This window comes from Bombus impatiens, unplaced genomic scaffold (assembly GCF_000188095.3).
Source record: "Bombus impatiens unplaced genomic scaffold, BIMP_2.2 scf_0142, whole genome shotgun sequence".
NCBI classification, from domain to species: domain Eukaryota; kingdom Metazoa; phylum Arthropoda; class Insecta; order Hymenoptera; family Apidae; genus Bombus; species Bombus impatiens.
Genome location: NT_176561.1, coordinates 3302800 through 3324796, shown reverse-complemented (window position 1 = coordinate 3324796; position 21997 = coordinate 3302800). Strand labels below are relative to the sequence as shown.

The following is a 21997-nucleotide window of genomic DNA, read 5'->3' as shown; positions in this document are numbered from 1 at the left end:
TAAGAAAAGTCGAGTTCAATAAACTTTCGAACAAAACGGTTGAGTTATTGATCTTCTAGTTACGTCACGTTACCTCTTTTTCACCTGCCAGCTCGTCTATCGAACCGTACAGACTGAAACCGCATTTCCAACGCGCAAATGATCCTTAAAAAGTACCTCGAATCACGAAGAAATCAACAGTCAAAGCGAATTTCGTCTTGATTTTGTGTATTTTTATTCGTCGCGTGTTTCACACTATCGATCCGTTTCGGACCGTCTAATTTTTAGTCCAGAAACCAGATATCGCGCCGAGAGAAGATAACCGGGGTCACGTCGGTGAAAAACTCGCGACAAGCTTTCTTATAATTTGATCAACTCGCGAATAGTTAAACGCCAGATTTCTTTTTGTCTGAAAAGCTTTAGGAAAAGAGTACAGTAAGAATACAATCGAATTAAAGGCAAAAGTTAAATAATATCTTTTTTATTATATTCGTAAACTACATTCATACAGTTAGAAACCTATGACGTATAATTACTAATATTTACGTAACTATCATTGAACTTTACTGCTTGGAAACTCGAGGAAGTATAATAATCCATTGATTCGAATTTTACAATAAATATCAGGTTGTTAATTAATAAAATGCTCGTCGAACAACTGAGCCCATCGTGTTATCCAACAATTAACGGTGTCGAAATAACGAACGTGTTATCATGAAGTAGTCAGAATCGATGTTTTATGCTACGACACAATTCATGATTTACGACCGAGCAACTGCAATGGTTCCCGATTCCATCGTTTTCTTTCCTCGTTAACCGATTCAAGCACCAAGGAGGCGCTTCACAAAATAACCAGGGAAAGCGTAAATTCCACAGCCTGCCAACAATACTATCAACACACACATGAAGAAGCCTATTATCCTCCATTTATAGTACCGGCAGACAACGTAACGAAATGCTTTCCATGGGTTCCGAAACCAGGAGAACGAAGTATCCGGTCGGCTGTAAATTAAGGGAAATAAGATGTTTTTCTGTATGATTGATTCATGGTGAAGTATGATTGCGAACATTCCTAATGGAATTAACAAATACGTCGGCCTCCGTTGATGGCCGTCGTCATTACCATTGCTCATATAATTATATAATGGCGCTTTAATGTCGACGAAATGTGATCAGGTTTAATTACACTCGCCATTGAATGTCGATCGTTTTGTTGGAATAGTTAACAAACAAATGTTTGCATTTCACTGTTCATTTTGTTAGCGCAATGTTTAGTGATCTGAACGTGTTTATGTATATCTTCTTTGATGAATTTCACGATTTTATATCGAAAAGAAGTAGATAATCAGTTGAAAAGTAAGATTTAAATATCCGCGAACTACATATGTATCTTGTAAAATAAAACGAGCTTTAAAATCTCATTAAGTTTGCAATTTCATCGAATAACCGTGTGATAGGAAGAACAGAGAAAGAGAAGAACTAAAGATGTTTAATGTTGCGTGGATGTATAGTTACGGATTATAGACTTCGTATAGAACAAACGATCAACGCTCGTATTACGAATCGTATAATGCAGCTTGGTTTAATTTTATCTTTAGACGTTTCTTTATGCTCCGGGTGGAGTAGACAAACCGCGATTTAAGTGGATAACTTGATCTTCTAAAGATTGCTCGGAAATACATTGCCGGTGCTGGTCGAGCCCAAATTAACTCTACCGACTTAACAAAATAATCTGATTACCCAGCTACTTGCAGTTATACAGATTGATGGCAAAATCGAAAATTAATCTATTTAAGTTTGATAGCGAGCGATATATACGCTAATTTAATTTGCGGTTGAACATGAAATTAACTTTGATACGTTCATCATGGTATGGTTTTATTTCGATGTAACCGAGGTTACTAATTTTATACGGATAATAAATGATTTACCACGTCTAGTCAGTTTCTTGTTAATAATTAAATATTTCTCTAATTTTTACGGTTATTTTTATACTGTTATGAATATGCACGTAATCTTTGAATGCATAGTGTTATCATTTAATAATATATTCGAATATATTCATATTGATAGGATTAGAATATTGAGGTATATGAATAAATGACTATGTAGTCATTTGGCAAAAATATTTTTGCAACGAAACGGTACGGGAGATGATTTTTTGAAATAATTTTTCTATAGTTTTGTATGATATAAATTAACAATTCTAACATATTTCAGTATATCCTGGAAGACCATACATTTAAGGATTAAATTTATATGAATGCATAAATAAAAATTCTCTGGTACAGTGACATGGAAATATAGTAGAACTAATACTATTGGAAATTCATTAGAACTCGACATCAATCTTGTATAAACGTCGAATCATATTTCGCTCAAATTTTTGTCAAAGTAGGTCATCCTTCATGCAAGGTACAAGATATATTTCATCGTTACTTATAGGTGTCTTTTTTTTATCGACTGACGTGGAGTTCCGTATGTATATCTCAATTAAGTATCGTCATACTTTGGTGCAGGAAGATTTTGAGGTGGATCCCTTCCTTTACCCGCAGGTTGCTCGTCAGCCTCCTTCGCTTGCAATATTGATATTTCCAGTTCAATTTTACCCTATATCGATATATTACGTCAGCCTACTTCGATGTTTTACGAATATTTCTAAATAAACTTCAAAATAAGAAAATAAACGAAGAAGAATGGTCGAGGTAAATGGACATATTCGCGATGTTCGTTATCGAAGGAACACATTCCCAGCGAATAATTTTAGAAGGAATTAAAAGCTTTCATTTTAATGAGGACTTTGGTATTGACTTGATTTATAAAAGGAGACAGTGTTACAATTGCGATGGAGTAAAGTAAATGTTTGTTTCCTCGAATGTTAATGAACATTAGATTTTTATGATACGCACCGCCTGCACGTATTGGGCTGCGTTCACGCTACGCTCCAATGGCCACCAAGCTTTGATTCGTGTCACTTTGAACATATCGATCGTTGGTAGATTCGGATTGAGTAGCTCTAAAGTACAGTTTTTAGAATTTGGACTTCCCCGTGGCATCTTGGCTAAATCCAACGTTAATGCTCCTAAAAGTAGATAAAAATATTCATACCGATTGTGTCAGAACCTTTGAAACCTTCTGATACACATACATAAAATCTTACGAGACATTCGAATATTTATAGACTCTACTATAGATATACTATGCGTGTTATACGAGACAGGTTTTCCACGATAAGTGTTCAAATGTTTGCTTGTATATGCATCAGCGATATTGAAAATTCGTCTGCAGCAGATTAATGGATAAACACGACGATTAATCTAACGTTTGTTTTACCGAGAAAATCGTCCGAAGAGAAATGATCGCTGTCCCAAACTTGCAGGTGTAATCTACATGGCAGTTTGTCCTCGGTTTCGCTTATAGCAAAGATGGATGTCTTTTTGCGTACGATCATAACGCGCTCACCCTTGCAATACATAACGCGAAATATAAATCGCCAATTGAAATTGCCCTCTCCGGTTAAGGAATTATAATGAATGTCAGTTCTTTGATAATCATCGTAAACAATCCAGCTGAAAAATTGATCATAGCGATTTATACAAAAATAGCTCATCTATTTCCTAGTAAATTCTTCAAATAGCCACCGCTATCTGCAATTTTCAAATTCACCCTTTCACGTAGATATCGGAACACTTTTCTCCGGTAAGGAATTGGCTGTCGACGAGGGGCACGTCCTCGGTGTTCCAAACGATCACACGGATTTCATATTCCTCTGGTACAGGTGGACTGATGTTCACTGCCGGTTTTGGAGGAAGCTCGTTAGATTGAAACATGTCGATCCAAAGTTCCAATTTACCCTGAAGCATCGTTCGAGAATGCAAATCGTGCTTTTAGAATGCTCAATGAGTATTTAGGCAGTTGAAAAATTGTTTAATTTCTGAATGTTACATTCGGACGATATCGTCTTCCCGACAATTCTAGATTAATTCTTTCACAGTGTACCTCAGTCTCTTCTGTCAAATATTTTTCTGTCATGCTAACCATGAAATATAGTACCATAAATTTCGCATTAAAATAAATCAGAAATAATAAGTTTTAACGACGAGTCTCCAAGTATACGTCTTATGATTCTTTTTCTTCGAAGAAGACAGCCAGCTGTCGAAAGTTTAGCCAAACTCGCGTTTTATCTTAAACGACTCAATCTTAGTCACAATTCTACCGTAGATAAAAGCACAGACTCGTCTTTTTTACAACCTGCTCCAATCCGGGCCTGGTGGCATTAAAAAGCGGGCGTCTTTCGACGTGTTCAGGCACCAGGACGCAGCCACAAATAGGGAAATCTTGCCATTGATGAAGGACGTTCAGTGCCATACATTCTTGCCTCTCTGAATAGAAATCATCAATCACCGATAAAGTGAAATTCATTCTGACGACACAGTTCCCTCCCGATCGAAACGATTAATTTTTAAAATGTACCGTTTTCCGCTTGCTCGTTGACGAATGGAAATCTTTTTCGTCCAATTCTCACGTAATGCTTCCGGTACTCCGGCAATGGGAGATTGTTCCTTTTGCAAAGTTGCTCGAGTATCTGCGTCGGTCTCTCGCGGTCTCTCCACTTATTGTACCCTCCCTCGTTGTACGTCTTGGAAATACCACAAGTAGCTCGGTGTCTGCTATAGAACCGATTCTCCAAGTCGATCTTCGTCTGTCCTACTAAATCGTCAGTCGTAGTTGCATCGTAGTCCCATACTTGTATGATCATCATGTAATCTTGAGGGAAAGTGGCTTCTATCTCGAAGAGCCTATAAATTATTCAACATTAACGCCCTTACGCATTCTCTGTTCTATTGGGTGTCTTAAAACGAAACATATATATAGTATTATAATCAGAGTTCTCTTACACAATAATTTACTATTTAATAGTATTAATGAATTGACAAGTCGAAATTATTTTAATATCTAGTACTTTATTCAGTGTTTTAATATTTCTCCCAAAAAAGAGGGAAAGATAGAATTCTATAATGTTAATCGCGATAGATTCAATAATGTTGCTTTGACTGAAAATTAGAAAAGTGAATGGCTTTTGAACGAGCGCTATCAAAGCGAATCACATGTAATCTACCGTGGAAAGTGGATAAAAGAATTATGCGACGTGGAAAATGCAACGGTCAACGGGGAGTTAACGAAATTAAAGTGCTATCGTACCGTCCGAAAATGGGATTTAGCTGATTCGGTATGTAATTCTTTTTATCATTGATAAACGTTTTTCCAAGCTTGACGCACAGATACGGGTCAGATTTTCCGCTGAGAGGATCGCTAGGCTGCAAGTCGATACCTATGGGTGAAATCGATTCATTCTCATTAGTTTATCACGCCATGTAAACGTCATAAAACGTCGTGTCTCGCACACCTTTCACGACGTAAAGTCTGACCAGAAATTTGATGGGATCCGATTGTGGATAATCGCCACACAGACCATTAGCCGCGTTTCTGCCGCTTTTCGTTTTGCAGGGCAAGTTGTTCGGGTGCGGCCAGTGATATACACAAATGCGTCCCTGTCAGTAGATGTTATAATTTTATTAATGGATTATATTTTATAAATGGATATTTTATCCTAATATTAGGTTATAGCAATGTTCATATTTCTTTGAATGAACGTCAAACATCGTTACTTTTACGTAAGATTTACATGATCAATTTTCATTATTACATTAAAACTAAATGATATCCTGTAACGTACAAGTTTGATTGTTCTATGCAAAATTCAAGATTCAATTTTAAGATTGAGGTATAAGTGATTCGAGTAACCCTGTTTTACTATGTATATGCAGATTGCAGAGATATTTTAACCGCTAGATTCGAGATAAACCTTGAACTTTCCAACGTAATTGTCTGTATCGTAGTCGGGATCCTCGCTTTTCTTCCCCTTCCATAGTTCGAACGATCTCAGACGATCCTGAAAGCCGGCGAATTGCGGTTGCATCTCCAGTTCTCCGTTGTATACCTGTTTCCCGTCCAATGAGACAGCTGAGCTGGTGAAAATGCGCTAAAGCGTAGGTACCTTGAACGTCGTCACGAGCTTCTGATCACCTGGTGACAAGCTGCCTAGCTCTCTGCTTCTTTCCTCCTGGAAACGCCATGTTTTGCTTAACAGAGATCCGTGGAAATTTACATACATCGAGTTACTCGCGTGATCGACCCTCTTTCGCCCTACCTCCATGGAAGCGAAGTATTTACTCCACCAGTCGAGAGACTGATCCTCTTCTGGCTTGTAGTCAATTTTCTTCTTCTTTTTTTTTCTTGGTATCACATGCGCGAAAATCTTCTTTAAGGACCGTAATATTTTCCTAATCCATGATTTCTTCTTGTACATCTTCTTGTACGGTATCAACTCCTTGTTCTCGTCTTCTTTCAATGGATCGTAATCGATCGGCAAAGGTGCTTAAGGATAACATTATCATATGAAATGAGTTTTTAAGAATGAGATTTGTAAACCTTAAGAGTCATCACCATAGGAAATAACGTTTATGTTTATCATGGATACAACACCCTAGTACAATAGTATCTTTTATTTCAATTTTTATTTCGATACTTTAGCGACTGGTAATTTGTAATATTCACTTGGAACGCTTTATTTATTTCATTATCAAATTTGCTACCGTGTAGAGAACTTGTAAGATTTCAGAAATAATATCAATCGATGAATATTAGACGCACGTATAAATAAAAGAATTTCATTTTTAAGGATCTTTCTCTGATACAGCTGTATCTTCGAATGGATTGATAAACTAGATTTTGAATAAGGGACGAAATTCACTAATAACTAGAAGCAAGTTAATCTCAATTTCCAGCCGGATAATGCTCGAGCTCATGTTCCTCGAGGGGTAAAAAACATTTGTTCGTAGCGTATAAACATTTCGTAGAACTTTAATTAACAAAGTTTTCTATTGCGTGCGGTGTGGAACCACATTTTCCATGGCATTATTAACTTCCGTTGAAACCGACTGCGATCAAATATTTAATAACCACCTGAAATGCCTCCGAAGTTGGCGTACATTTTCTCTGAATCTATGGTATATGGTCTATGGTATACAATGAGGCATACCAACGTCATTGGACGTTGATATTTCACGCAAGGAATCGCTCGTGCTCCACGTTTTATATTTCAACGAACGTTATTTCATCAATATTTTGCATTTTTACATTCGTAAGAAGAAACTTACAAATCGTGACAGATTGTCTTTTAGTCCATGGAGATTTCAAAATCGATTTGGTGCCGTGTATACGCGCGTCGTAATCCTCCTCTGTTATTAATTGCTCGAGAAAGACGTAAACACTAGGTATTATGCAAATCCCGACGTATTTGAAGCATCCAAATCCTCGTGAGTCGTAAGCTTTTATTGTGATGCAGGGATAATAGATATCGAGCTCTGGCATGTCCTTAGAGAATTTTCATATGTTAACGTATATATAATGCGTACATTGTACATACACGTACGAGTATGTCGATACATTTGAATCGAATTAGATATTTCCTTAAAGTTAAAATAATACTTGTACGACGATAATGAAAAATGTTTGAAACGTTACCAGTTCGATGACAACATATGTCTGCTTGTAGTTACTGAATTTCTTGGCATTCTCCATCACTTCTGACTTGACTTGAACGGCGGCACACTCTATAACAATCTGAGGGTTTAACACCGGCATGCAATTAATCTTCTTCATGTCTCGTACGCCCCAAAATATAACTTCAAGCCTGTAACTCGTCATTTTTGGCCTGATGTCTTCCGGTATGTTGTAAATGACGTCTTGCATTGAGGAGTCTATAATTTTGTCCACAGACTTGTCGTCCATCGTCTGAAATAATACATAGTTGTACTCGTGTCATTAATATTTCGTGGGCTATTAAACGTAGAATAAACCGTTAAACTGTTCTTTAACTTTAAAAGTGATTTAACAAGTTTGTTGCTACTGTCATGCCAATCACAAATATCAAGACGCAATATTCGTTATATTTATTGAAAAAATGATAAAGTTTAACATTTTGTACGTGTTAAACTCTTAAAATAGGATTTGTACCAGTTCATTTCATCGTTCGTAATTAAATATTCTGAAGAACTATCAATCATCGAATTTCATTTATATTAATGCGACCGCGTCATTTTTGTGACTTAACCTTTGTCTTCCGATCTACGTTTGCATTTATGAATAGAATGGATAGCGCGCGTGGGAGACGGATATTAATTTCGTAATCAATCCGCGCGTAAGATGACAGAAAAGTTCATTAGCGCGGAGGCGGCAAAGATTCTCTTTCTCTCTCCCTCTCTCTCTCTCTCTCTCTCTCTCTCTCTCTCTCTCTCTCTCTCTCTCTCTCTCTCTCTCTCTCTCTCTCTCTCTCTCTCTCTCTCTCTCTCTCTCTCTCTCTCTCTCTCTCTCTCTCTCTCTCTCTCTCTCTCTCTCTCTCTCTCTCTCTCTCTCTCTCTCTCTCTCTCTCTCTCTCTCTCTCTCTCTCTCTCTCTCTCTCTCTCTCTCTCTCTCTCTCTCTCTCTCTCTCTCTCTCTCTCTCTCTCTCTCTCTCTCTCTCTCTCTCTCTCTCTCTCTCTCTCTCTCTCTCTCTCTCTCTCTCTCTCTCTCTCTCTCTCTCTCTCTCTCTCTCTCTCTCTCTCTCTCTCTCTCTCTCTCTCTCTCTCTCTCTCTCTCTCTCTCTCTCTCTCTCTCTCTCTCTCTCTCTCTCTCTCTCTCTCTCTCTCTCTCTCTCTCTCTCTCTCTCTCTCTCTCTCTCTCTCTCTCTCTCTCTCTCTCTCTCTCTCTCTCTCTCTCTCTCTCTCTCTCTCTCTCTCTCTCTCTCTCTCTCTCTCTCTCTCTCTCTCTCTCTCTCTCTCTCTCTCTCTCTCTCTCTCTCTCTCTCTCTCTCTCTTACGAGTCGAATATCGATCAGTATTGCCTCTCTTACCTCTATGAGCTCAAAAGCAGCGAGCACCGAGCCGCTGAAATCCCTTTGCGATTTAAATTTGTACCACTCGAGTTTCGGAGGGAAATTAGGCGGCGAGTAAGTTTCCTCCGCCAGCTTAACTAATGGGATAGTTGTGCATCTCCCGCAGAACTCCTTGAAGCCCTGTAAATTTCGATTCGACATGATTTCAGGGTGAACCACTTAGAGCTCCTATCAATTTGTAAATCACTGCCATATCGAAGATCGCATATGATTAAACATCAGATATACTTTGCAAGATTTGATATTCCGGACCATCCCCTTCTCCCTGTGCCACCTATCAAATTTTATCTCAGTACCATTGGGAAATACAGCCTAGAAATTTACTTCTATGAATTTAAAAAAGCGTTTCACTTACGCATATATCCTCATCGTACACTTGCAAAATCGCTTTAGGCGGATTTGATTTAATGTACTCTTTCGTCCCATAAATAGTTCTCGGCGGTAGTATCAAAGTTTGATCCCAGAACGGATCCAGTGTCTGCTTAATAATCTGGAAAATTTCGAATACTTTCAATCCCCTGAAGTACCTTTTCAGAAACCGAGGAATTTCCTCTTACGATTCGAAGTTTGAAAAGTGCCAATCCTTGAAATATTTAAACGGACGTTTGAGATAGAAAATCGAAAGAAATCTACATCGCTGCTCGTGAAACAGATTGCCAGCGAATTCCGTGGAAATCCATTTACAAATAACGGGGAACCTTCGAGGAATGGAACCGCGGAAATCTCCGCGGTAATAATAACGCGACGAGTTCGCGCGTCACCTCAGGAAGCGTGGGTGAATTATCGACACGAAACTTACTCTGGTGGAGGCCGTGTAACCGTGAAATGTGACACGCACGATGGGATCCAATAAACCGGATGCATCCATGCCAGGATCAAAGCGACCTTGGAATATGTGAGCTCGCAACTGAAATGTCTGCAACGCAACCGATGACAAACTCATTTTAACGTTTCGTTCGAGATATTTCCGACGATATTACATTAATGCGTCTGTGGAATAGTTAGATCTTTAAGATGGATCAACGTCAAGTTTGATTTTTGAGTCGTTGAATCTCGTTTCAGGTGACGCTTAAATTAAGAAAAAAATAATAGCTACTAAAGCCTGGATTCTTCGATCAGGACATTTTAATTGTTCGTTGATGTGAATCTCGATGGAAAGATTGATGATATTGGCACCTTTTGTTGTAGGTTGAATGCACAGTGATGCATAGTGTATTTGATAATATACTATATTTTGTAACGTAGCGGATATACTACAATATTTAATACATTGTTTGTCTCAATTCATTTATATTATCGGAACGCTCAAATTATTTTTCTATAGATTTATGTCACGTAAATTAATGATTTCGAAATGTTTTATTACATTTGGATACAATGCATTCAAAGAGTAACTCGTTCGTTAGGAGAAGAAAGCTTTTTAAGAACAAACGCGTTGAATTTATGATGTCAAGCGATAATAATTTAACGCATACTCAATTCCGTGTAAAAGGTGTGTGCGCTCGGGGAATGCATTGCGGCGAAAATTAAAATTTCAATTTCGCGTTGTAGTTGTCAGGAATGCGTGCCGTTTCGATTGTTTAAATTTCTCTAGTGTAATGAAAGTATTCGATACTAAATTGCATTTCATCGCATCAACGTCAAAAAGCTTCCTTGACTCAAATAAAACCCTCGACAAAAGGAATAACACGAAGGAATGTTAATTATCAAAGAGAAGAGTAGATAAACCGTCGTTAATATTGGAAATTATGAATGTAACCCAGTGCGTGACATGGCAATTAGAAAGGAAGGAAAAGAAGGTATTCTTGGCAAAGAAAAATATACCCTCGTTTTTGCCTGGCGTTTCTTGAATGCCAGGGATTAATTAAAGCCCCTGGCTCAAGCTACGAAACGAGACGCGTCTAAACTTGACCTTGCTCTGAAATTCTCACCAACGAGAAATTTTCATACCGTGGAACGTGTGTACTCCAAATATTTGGGAAACGAATCAATGTTTCTCTCATGGTCCACCTTGTAACCGGGTGGAATCGAGGCCCAACAAGCTCCTATATACTCGGCGTTTCCAAGCCACAGAAAGATTTCAAGCTTGCAGGCCATGTAATCGGCACCTTCCTCATCCCGTGGATGTACCAAAAATACGTCAACCCTCTGACCGCATAATGATCCCCTTTCGGTCATTTCTTCTGAATAAATAATTCGTTCGGCTGGAAATCGTGCGTACGCCACTCGTTTCGAGCCGGCCATCATCCAAATGAAAACGTCAGGTAGGCCATGCTGGGGCTGGTAAATTTGTAAAAAGTCTTGCGTTGCTCACGGTAAAATAAATTTTCCATGGAGGTACGCGGAACAAGAAGGACGTTCGTATTTAAATATTTCATGACGATTTGCAATGTCTATGAGTAGAAAGGGCAGCGCGTCGTTATCTTGCGTTCTCCATGGAAAATTCTTCGCGAGAGGAGGGACACAAGATCACGAGGAAAAAAGATATGCAAATTTAGAAGCAACTTTGTTCCTTGTTCTCCGAGGATTAGTTTCTTGTGTTTGTCCGAAACAAGCTGGTAAAGGGAAAAAGTCAGCGTAAAGCTTTTACCGTCTCATTGAAGTGTTTAAAACTTCTCCTTTCCGTCTCTCTACAGCGAAGATGTAAATTGAATACATATAGAGCTGGTAAGATTTGTAAGTAGACCGAGGAACGTTTATGTCGAATGGAGGAAAGTGGAGATTAAAGAATTTAAAAAATTTTCCAAGTAAATAGGAAAGTAAAAAATGTCGTAGGAACTTAATAGTCTACAGAATCACAAATGTAATCGGAATCAAGATTAATTTCTTCTTAATCTTTATATCGACGATAAAAATATTCACATTTCATTAGTAACTAGGTTACCTAGGTACTTCGAAAAGACGTCTTTTCGTAGATTAAACATATCTAGAGCGATAGTTTCATCTTTATACGTCTCCAAGATATTCATAACCACTGTGAGTTATTTGAAATAATTACTTGAAACTACAATATGGAATTGAAAGCAATTCGATGATATTTCCATAAGAACATAAGCGGTTGTCAATGAAGTAAAAATAGTTATTCGATTTGCCAATTGTTTCAGAAATAGAAAATGTTCGTGACAGAGAAACATGAAATACAACTCACGTCTTCCCGTAGCTTTTTCACTTTAGCCAGATACTGATACGCATGTGCCATTGCGATTCTCGTGTAGTGATTACTGGGAAGTTCGCCGTTGATCTTGATCCTCTTTAGGATATTCTCGATCTCTTTATGGCATAGATTCACGCGATGGCGATCGAGCTTCGTGGTGCCACCTTCGTCATCGTATCGCCCCGTGTCTAATGTATGCAAATAATGTATGCAATGGCTCTTCATGGTACGAATCGTCTCGTTGTAGAATTTGTAAGTGTCTGGATGTTGGAGCTCGACCATGTCCTCCAGTTGTTCCAACTTTTGCTCCTGTCGTGGCAAATTAAAATTATTCTGGTATCGCTGTTCTAGTTTGGAAACAAACTTGCTCGTTTCCCGCTACCATCGTGAGAACTCGACTCCAGGATATATAAAATATTTCTTTCGAATGAAAGAACTTTTCGGTTCGCCGTTACGACGCTCGCATATTAATCGCGATTTGTAATTTTAGCACGTACACTGACTTATTGAGAAATTAATGCGAACGAATGACCAGGTTGCGAAAGTTTTTAGCTAAAGTTTCGTTGATAGAATGACAGGTGTTTAGAAAAGTTTGGAAGTAGGTAACTTGACCTACATCGAAGGAATAAGTCGAATTTAATAGAGCATTTACGATTTATCCAGCTTAATTTCCTTTTGATATCGAAGAACAAACGAAGCTCACTAGGAAATCGGCGATGAAAGCTAAGCTGTTACTGTTGTGCATTCGCCAATCGAGATTCGGCCACCAAGATCTAACGTAGAGGCAGGGTTTTCGCGAGCCAAGAGGCACGTAATTATATTTGCCATCCAATGTTCCAGTCAATCGTGGCAGGGTCTCGCTTTCGAACTCCGGTTTACGGTCCGGCATCTGGTTTCCTGTTGAAAATTGATCATATTTTACATAGGGCAACCGTACATAGCGTAACTTGTCGTTCGTATTAACAAGTAATTAGAGAGTGGAAACGTAGTTTCGTTATGGAAGTTCGAGTGGCGGGTCCCATATTTCGATCATTCGGAAAGAGTGGTTGAAGAAAGTATACACAAGAATCCAATACCATCGTTATTGTCCTCAAAGCATTGGCTGCGAGCAAATTGTCTGTTACCGGCATTCCCGAGGCTAACCTCGAAGCTTATCGATTTCGTCCAAAATTTTCCCCGATCGATCATACTTATATCGTATAACACAGTGACCAGGTAATATTCTTCAGTCTTCCACAAGCTTCTCTTTGAAAAAAGAAACGATCCGATAGTTAGTGGTTGTCAATTTAGACAAAAGATGAAAAGGTATTTCAAGCAGAGTTTGGAATTTTTAACCTAATCCTTAAACATTTAACAGATACAAAGAACTTAAGATATTGTAAAGTTGTTAAACTATTCCTTGCAAATATCGTAAAATATCGTCCTACACGAAAATGTTTATGAATTCACTATAACAAAAGCAACCATCATACCAATGTAGAATCACGTAAACAGGTAGTTAAATCAATGAAATGTTATTACGTCGGGTTATTGTATAAATTATTAAGCGCTCACTCTTGCTACGCGCTGAATGAAGCGTGACGGTGAATTAATATTTATTAATAACACACAAACTGTCGTTTTATCTTATTTATTGATTTCCAATTCTGAAAAATCTATTTATAGCGCAAATTTTGTCTAAGGAATCATACTTTTATATAAGCACAGAAGGTTGTATATAATATATAATCCTGTAATGTAATATGTAATTCGTTGTAGAATTGTGTCTGATCAGAGACGGTCCGTTTCTCCTTATTATCTTACATTTAAACCCTTCCCATTTTTCATTGTATATAGTTAAAAGGACTGAAATCTAATGCTATAACATTGAGCATTGCAAACTTGAGATTTGTCGACGCCTAATTAAAAGATTTAAAATTTTCGAGATTTGAAATTCTGCTCTTATAAAATAATCAGATAGTAATAGAAATTAATGTACAAAAGAAAGAATGATCACTGCAGATGTACCTCGATAATAGGAGCCGCGAGCTCTCTTTCAGCACTGATTCCAGCCGTTGTTGTTTCTGAGTCATCCATTTCAGTTTTTAAGGAGAGAAGAACTCTACCGCGATAAAAAGGAAGGGCTATCGAGCACTTGCCAAAACAGCTGTTCCTTTCTGTAGTCCCGGACCCATAAAAGTGTAGGAACGATGGCCCAAAGGTCGGTAGGAAACCTGATAAAAGTAACATCTAGCAATATATCAGGTTATTTTGTCTTCTGTGATCTTAAAAAAAAAATTAAGAAAAATTTCGTATCATATTGTAGATTGAATGATATTCATTACAATCTCATTTTATTGCTTACACAATTAAAATGTATATAGTCACATATTATGACTATATACAAAGAATTTGTGATATTAATAATCCTTTGTTTCAAAAATTTAAACGAAAATTTGATCTATAGTATATTTCAATCCATTTTTCAATGTATAATATCGGTATGGTATTGGTAATGGAAGAACGAATGTGAATTAAAAAAGAAAAAGAATATATCGTACTATATCGAATCGAACTAACGTTACACGACGTTGGTTATATTAAATGCAGGCGAGTTAGCTGTTCACGAAAAAAAGGGTGGAAGAAGTTAAAGTACGAATAGAACAGAACAAACACAGAGGTAACAAACAAGCGTTAATCAACGTTTCGATGGCAACTGCTTATTTGAATTTCGTTTACGTACGATATTCTGTCGTTCAATTTATCGATCTTGATTCGATGTTATATGTATTCCTGCTGTATTATCCTTTGAAATCTTTTTCTCGTGATTCTCGATACTCGAAGAAAAGAATTTCCAATAGCATGTATAATACTCATACGAATTTACCATACTCTCCAGAATTCGATATTTTGCTCATGTTGAGAATATAAGAAGCCACGACACACGTTCGACAGCTATTAACACGATGCTTGATAGCAATCCTGACACGTTGACACAGTGATGGGAACATTTCTCTGAACGTAATCTTTTCATTAAATCGCGGCCTGTAGGTTTGCCATGCTTCGCTCGTCGTTTCCTGAAAACGTTGTCGAAATGAAACAAAAGGGTCATTCTATAAGCGTCATAGTGTTCTATTTTACATTTCGAATTTCTATGATCAAAGTTAAATGGTAACTCGGCTGAAAACATATGCGTACGCAGTTGGTAATTAGAAAGGTAAGAATTGAAACGATTGAAACTAATGAATAGGGAAAGTTGAATTATCAATGGCGATTTCAATTAATAATTACCTTCATTCCAGCGAACGATATCTGCACGAACGGGTTAATATTTTCGAAATCATTTTTTACGCATAGGCTGCTCATATCTGGTAACCCGTCAGCTCGATAAATCGTAAAAATGTAGCATGCTCGTTGCCTATAGGGTAGAAATTCACCACCGACAGGCAACAAGAGGTTCCTGTAATTATTCGCTTTCCATTAATCGGCTGACAAGCCAATGTGCTCCGAATTCGAATCCACCCCAAATCGATTTTGGAACACGCACAAATACCCTATTACATTAAAAAGGCTACTGGAATGTGTCTCTATTCTCTGTCGTACAAGCAATAGAACGCAATACGAGTATGTATGCAGATGTATAGTTAGGGGTTAAATTGGTGGTGTTGGAACGTATAAATTTATAGGGAAGTGCTCGAAGATTGGGAATGAATGTTGTACAATATCTTAGATTTATGGATATATAGGAAATAAATATGACTAACATTTAATATTTGGAAACCACAGAAAAAAATATGACCAACATCTTTGCTGATATTTCGAGTTTTATAGATTCACAGATAAAGAAATTTTTATTAAATGAAATCCTATCGGATGATGCTACTTATATTTAAAATTTGTGAATTTTATGATCTATAATGTTCAGTTTAAATACAAATAGTTAAATACAAATTTCATGCAGATATCAGAGCGTATTTTAATGGATTTAGATTAAAGACGCCCGTCAGGTAGAATATCGATTTCATGTTAATGTCATAAAGGAGTTTGCCACTTTTCAATTTGATTCTGAAGGCGTAAAATGTCTCAAGATCTTCAATTTGGAAATTCTTAATATCATACAATTAATAAGTGATATTACGTGTTAAAGTATTTTGGAGTGAAAATTACCCTTCGATGTCGTCCTCGCCCTCTGTATCCGGATGTACTTTCAATTTCTCTCCTTTCACATTAATCGCGATATTACATTTGACGTAACCTTTCGGTCCCGCAGAAACATCCTTTGGATTTGTCAGCATTGCCCATTTGTGATAATATTGATGATCTGTTCAGGTCGATAAATTTATTATGCCACTGCCTCTTTTCCAATATAATAAATTAAAAATTAAAATAGGATAACGGGGAACTAAGATGAATCGAAAAACTCAAGGAACTAAATATCACCTGGTTGATCCCAAACGAGAGCAACTTCGAAAGTCGTACTTCCATGAAACTTGAGACGTAAATAACCCTTCAGATATACAGCTATCGTAATTTTAGTGCTTAAAAGTTCGTTTAAGTTGCAAAAAAGATCGAACACGAAATACTGTAACAGTTAAAAAGTTTAATAGATGAAATCGATAAAAGTTTCGTGAGAACGACATTTTCCAATTTTACTTCATTATAGATTGGTGAATCCGTTCTTTCGCGAACCACCGTTTTTTTCCTCCGATTTCCCACTTTAACCACGACCATAGGATTTGCATTTTGGGGCAAATGTTTCGCTTTCAGAATCTTTATGCAAATCTGATAGACATTCGACCGAGTTTTCTTGGGGCTCATTACGTTTCGATATACTCGATTGTTTGTATTTCATATACTTCACGCTGTTTGATTTATCGTCTGTTTAATTGGCATATTTCATACAGGTGTTTATCCATTAACGTAAGTTAATTAATTATTTATCCTTTGGTAATAAGCGAAGATATGTCTATTTCCTTTAATGTCGATAAAAAGTAATTTTTAGAGAATTTAGGTGACTATAATAATACACAATAGGCTTTAAACTATTATGATAATTAATAATTATATTTTAATGAACATTCTTTATAGCGAATGTCTTTAAATGAACTTGATTATCTCCTTTAATCATTATTTAAATTTCGAAATTAATATCATTGGCGAGGAATAAAATAAATTCTTTAGAAAAAATATTTAAAGCTTTGATTTTTAAAATGATTAAGATGTATTCAAGGTTATTAAAAAAATAAAATATTGAAATTATAACTATTACGATATTAAATAACAAGGGAGTTACTTTTTATCTGCAGTAAAGCTCTGTATTTATTCCTTGCCAACATATGATAAACTTAACGTATAATGGTAAAAACCATTGACTAAATTGTAGTATAGACTATAGCCGTGGGATACAAAACAGCATTGAATGTCACGTCTATTCTGTATATCATCGGTGCTGGCATCTGGTACCTTACGAGACTTTCCATCACATGTTCTGTTGTACCGACCACTCAGAGGTTTTATTATGCCCTCTACATTCTACTGTTTCACTGGCGTTGTAGTCTTTCTCTACACTGAACCGGTAACGTAGCAGGTGACACGAAAACAGCAAAGGGGTTGTAAGCATCCCCCAAAACATGGGACATAAAAAAAACATTGAATGCCGAGTCCATTCAAAGTATTTCTAGTCGTTCACATTTACCGAATATTAAATTTCGCATCGAATTCAACTTTACTTGAAACACATTAAAAACGATTTAGTAAACAGCTAGGAACTTTTTATCTCAATTATCATGGTCTTTTCATCGTAAATTTTCGTGGTTGTTATAAAAAATCATTCACCGAAACGTTTACAGTAATTGAAAATCTATAGGATTGCAATGCCCCGGGAGTGCTGACTTTGTCGGATTTAACGCTGACTGTGGAAAATGATTTTTCCTATTTATTGAGCCAGATGACCGAATTAATTCAATTAAATCAAACCTGTACAATTTTTGTGCAATCCGCTATCTCCATGCAAAAATTACACAGGTGGTTCTCCTGTAACATCTGCATCGTATTATACAACGCTTTATTTAAAACAAATAACGGTAAATCGATATCATGTAACGTGGAACTATAAATCTTATAAGTAAATTTTGAATATCTATAAAAGTTCCATTTTTTCAGCACGGATAATGAAACAAAATTTGAATGAAAGAAATTTCTATCGTTTAAATGTATTAATATATAGTTTATTCTTGACATTTGACATATTACTACATTTCTATACATGCTTCTAGATATTTGCATCTGTGCACGTTGATGCATATTTTCGCGTATTTACATTCGTCAAATATATAACTGCCTTTAGTCAAGTAGTAAGTATTTAATACTACCACAGGCAATGTGTCTGATTTGTAATATTTATATGTGATTTCCTTCGAACAATCGACAGTGAGTTTGTTTTACGCGCTGCTTCGCGTCACTGGCTTCGAAGGCTGAACTGTCGGATACAAGTGTGTACTTCACACGTCAATTTGCGTACCGGTGTGTAAATAAAAATGCTGTCCAATGACGTGCTTCAACTTATTCCCCGATTGTCACACCAACGACTATCGATCAGTCTGTCGAAATTAGTCCACGAGTTTCGCGACGATCTGTCCACAGACCCTTATATTTACTTCATCTTACCTTATATTATTCTTAGCTATAAATTCGCCATGTAAATAATTCAACGATAATTGATTATCCGATGAATCGATTTCATTAAAATGTTATAAAATCGTGAAACTCTATTGGTTTCGACAGATATAGTGTATTCATTCGATTATAGTCTCGGAATATCTGTATTAACGAGTGAAGCTATTATTTACGAGCACCTCTTCCGCATTAAGTTAGAAATCAATGTTTAATTTCTGTTTCTAACAAATTGTTACAATACAACGATTCGGTCAAATTTTTGCAAGTATCCGATTGCCTGTTTATACGTCGATATGCTCAGATTAGAAAGTTTGATGAGAAAAAGCTGAAATTCTCTGTATAATAACTACGTTTGCAGCGACACAGGGTATAATTCAGTCGTCGAATTTTGATCTGCGCATGAATTTTTCCTCTAATGATGTTAGAAATTAGGGTATCGGTGACATGCGTGGTGGATAGCACGCTAGGATAAAAACGTCACGTAGTTTCGGCCCCCCATCGACTAGGTTCTCTATGGGGCGTGCACGAAACAGACGGTCGGAATAGCAAAGGGCGTGCACGCGCAATTCAGAAGCTATTATAGGCACGCGGTTTATTTCGACACGTGTCTTTACACGGCCTCCGATCCCCGTCGTTCGGTATCCTAAGTACGGACTTCCGACGTGTTGCCGCAAATCGCGCCGTACATTTTCACTAATTGTCCCGGTGATTTATCGAGACCAGCGCGATTGGTATTTCTCAGAATGAAAGTCATGCTTGTAACACTGACCAAACTGTTTCTTCCACGATCCTCCCAACTCTTGGCCTATTCTGCCCACCATTTAGCATTATTCGAATTGATTCCTTATTTTTATACGAATAAGTTGTTCGATATCATTTCGATTCGGATAAACTCTTGCGCGAATCATACTTTATCCGAATAAATTTTATTCGATAGTATATTCATTCATTGGTAGCGAATAAAATTTTGTTCCACATTTTTATTCGAATAAAATTTTCACTCAATATAGATTTAAGTAGTTTAGTTAAGAATGTGTGTTATTTTATTATATTTTTGTCTCCTGAGAAAACATTATATTACCTACTTTATGCGACAGATTGTAAAGTGTTTAGAAGGTGTGTTTAGATTCGATTCTCTTAGTTTCGTTTTTAAAGCTATGGAGTTGCGTACACACTCACAGTCTAATTATAAGTGTAGGTAGCTTGAGCGACAGCATTCTTGTGAGCTCATGAGAAATATGCAGTAAAATTGAAGTGGTATACACGTGAACATGTTCACTGCTATGTAAATTTTGTATTTTCTTATGGGCAGTATCTGAGTGACGTTCAGATGCTTCTTGATGCATTTACTAGTTTACATTGCAGTATTATTAAAAGCATTCATAGTTTTTTTTTATAATTTTTATACAAAGAGTAATATCATCATGACATATATATTTTATCAATAATATCGAGTTTTTTTCATTGCTTATTAAGCTTTGGTCATCGATCACTATTAAGCGTCATACATCAACAAATTTACCGTTTATTCAATTTTAAAGCGAACTACATATTTATATACCTATATTTATGCTATACATGAACGTAAAGATCTCGTTCACTTACCATATAAAATAATTAACTTTTACAACAACACTGTACGTACACACTCTGAATAAATTCTGACAGTTTGTTCGATACAATGGTTTTTATTATCTAACATTAAATACGTACATTGTACTAAACGATGCAGGAACTATTCGCGGATTAATATCCATAATCATGCGAACAGGAATCGTGTGAACCGATCGGAAATCTATACGTCACCGTAACACAAAATGATTGCCCATCATGGTAACTAGCAACGATTCGACAACACGAAAGAAAGAAGTAAAAAAAAGTGATGTTGCGGGCAGGGAATGAAAGAAGGAGCGGGCAAAAAGAAAAATCGTATTCCAGCACGTATTAGCGATAGACTTGTAAGTTAACCCTGGTAACTGGTAGAGGACACGAGCTCGGAGCGTGCCCCTTGTGGGGGTTGCGCCATTGGGGGTGTTCGTTATATTCCGAGTCCTTTTGAAAGGGTCACGTGGCTAGGCCTGCATCCCCCTCGAACCGATATCGTATTTGTACAACACGCATCCATTATTGCAATCCGGCTGTTTGTGTGTTTTGCGCACTCTTTGTGTGGCGATCCTCCGCTCTCGTGGGCTCCCCGCGAGCGCGAGCGCACACGCCTTCGTTTTCTTTCGCTTGGAACGGCGCCCTCTCGGCTTTTCGCACACTTGTCCTGGCCTCGCTGTGCGAGCGAAACGCAGGCCCATTATTGTACCGTGAAACAATGAGCACTCGCGATCGGCGGACCACTCGACGCAAGAGAGAAAACCGGCTCTTTCGTTTCGCCGGGTCACGTGGGAAAACGTCGTCGCTTTATTCCTTTCTTTTTTCATCTTCCTTCTTTACTTCGTCCGCCTCTTTTCGTTTCTGTTCTCTCGATAGAAGGGTGAATATCGACGGGGTGCTCGAGTACGCGTGGGAGAAATCAGCTTTTCGAAATCTTTTAGAAAGTCGGCGCTTCGACAACGATGTGGTTCCTAGACTCTCTCCTTCTTTCTCTTTCTCACCTTTTACCAGTCACGCGTCGAGTACGCTTTTCTAACGTCAATATACTTCTCCACTTATTCTAGTTATTATACAGCCCGATATCGCGATGCAAAATACGTAACTGAATTTCACGATTTCATAATTTCCCAACATTCCGCATCAAATCGTCGATCGATCTCGATCTCCCAAGTTTTAGCCGAAACCCGCATCTTGTCTCCGATATCGCAATCCTGAACTTGGGAACAGTGGACACTGATGGATCTCAGCCTTAAATCGCGACGATACCTGCGAAGTAATTGAACCGTCGCAGGCGCGTACGAACGATCCTTCAGCTAGCTGCCCGTTCTATCCGAAGGGATACGCTGGCGCTCTCCATGGGTGGCTGCGGGCATTTCGAAGTGAGCGCCCATCGTCTAAATAGCGGAACATTATCCTATCTCCCGCGGTGGAGGACGCGCGCGGTCCTGTGTACCTGCTCTCCGGTCCAGCGGCTGGACATCATCCTCTCTGCTCGTGCACAACGACGCGCGATGTCGTGTCCAGGTTCGAGCGTGGATGATGGGATGACGGACCGCGGGCGTGTCCGAGTAGCCGATACCAGGCGCGTGATCGGGAGACCTCCCGGGGCCGAC

General features: G+C 37.8%; 1 protein-coding gene across 1 annotated transcript; it reads right to left on the bottom strand.

Moving 5' to 3' along the window:
• Window positions 1-644: 644 nt before the first annotated feature.
• LOC100744963 (otoferlin-like) lies at window positions 645-16925 on the bottom strand. Its single transcript, XM_033319223.1, is given in 27 exon segments — window positions 645-981; window positions 2489-2589; window positions 2889-3061; window positions 3313-3548; window positions 3646-3833; window positions 4231-4359; window positions 4433-4778; window positions 5182-5311; window positions 5387-5531; window positions 5846-5980; window positions 6038-6103; window positions 6191-6417; window positions 7200-7416; window positions 7567-7836; window positions 8933-9094; window positions 9330-9464; window positions 9774-9890; window positions 10925-11254; window positions 12123-12437; window positions 12832-13025; window positions 13205-13373; window positions 14136-14341; window positions 14995-15184; window positions 15399-15567; window positions 16275-16428; window positions 16548-16689; window positions 16761-16925. Coding segments are annotated over 27 exon segments (4992 nt in total). The 3' UTR covers window positions 645-800.
• Window positions 16926-21997: the final 5072 nt, after the last annotated feature.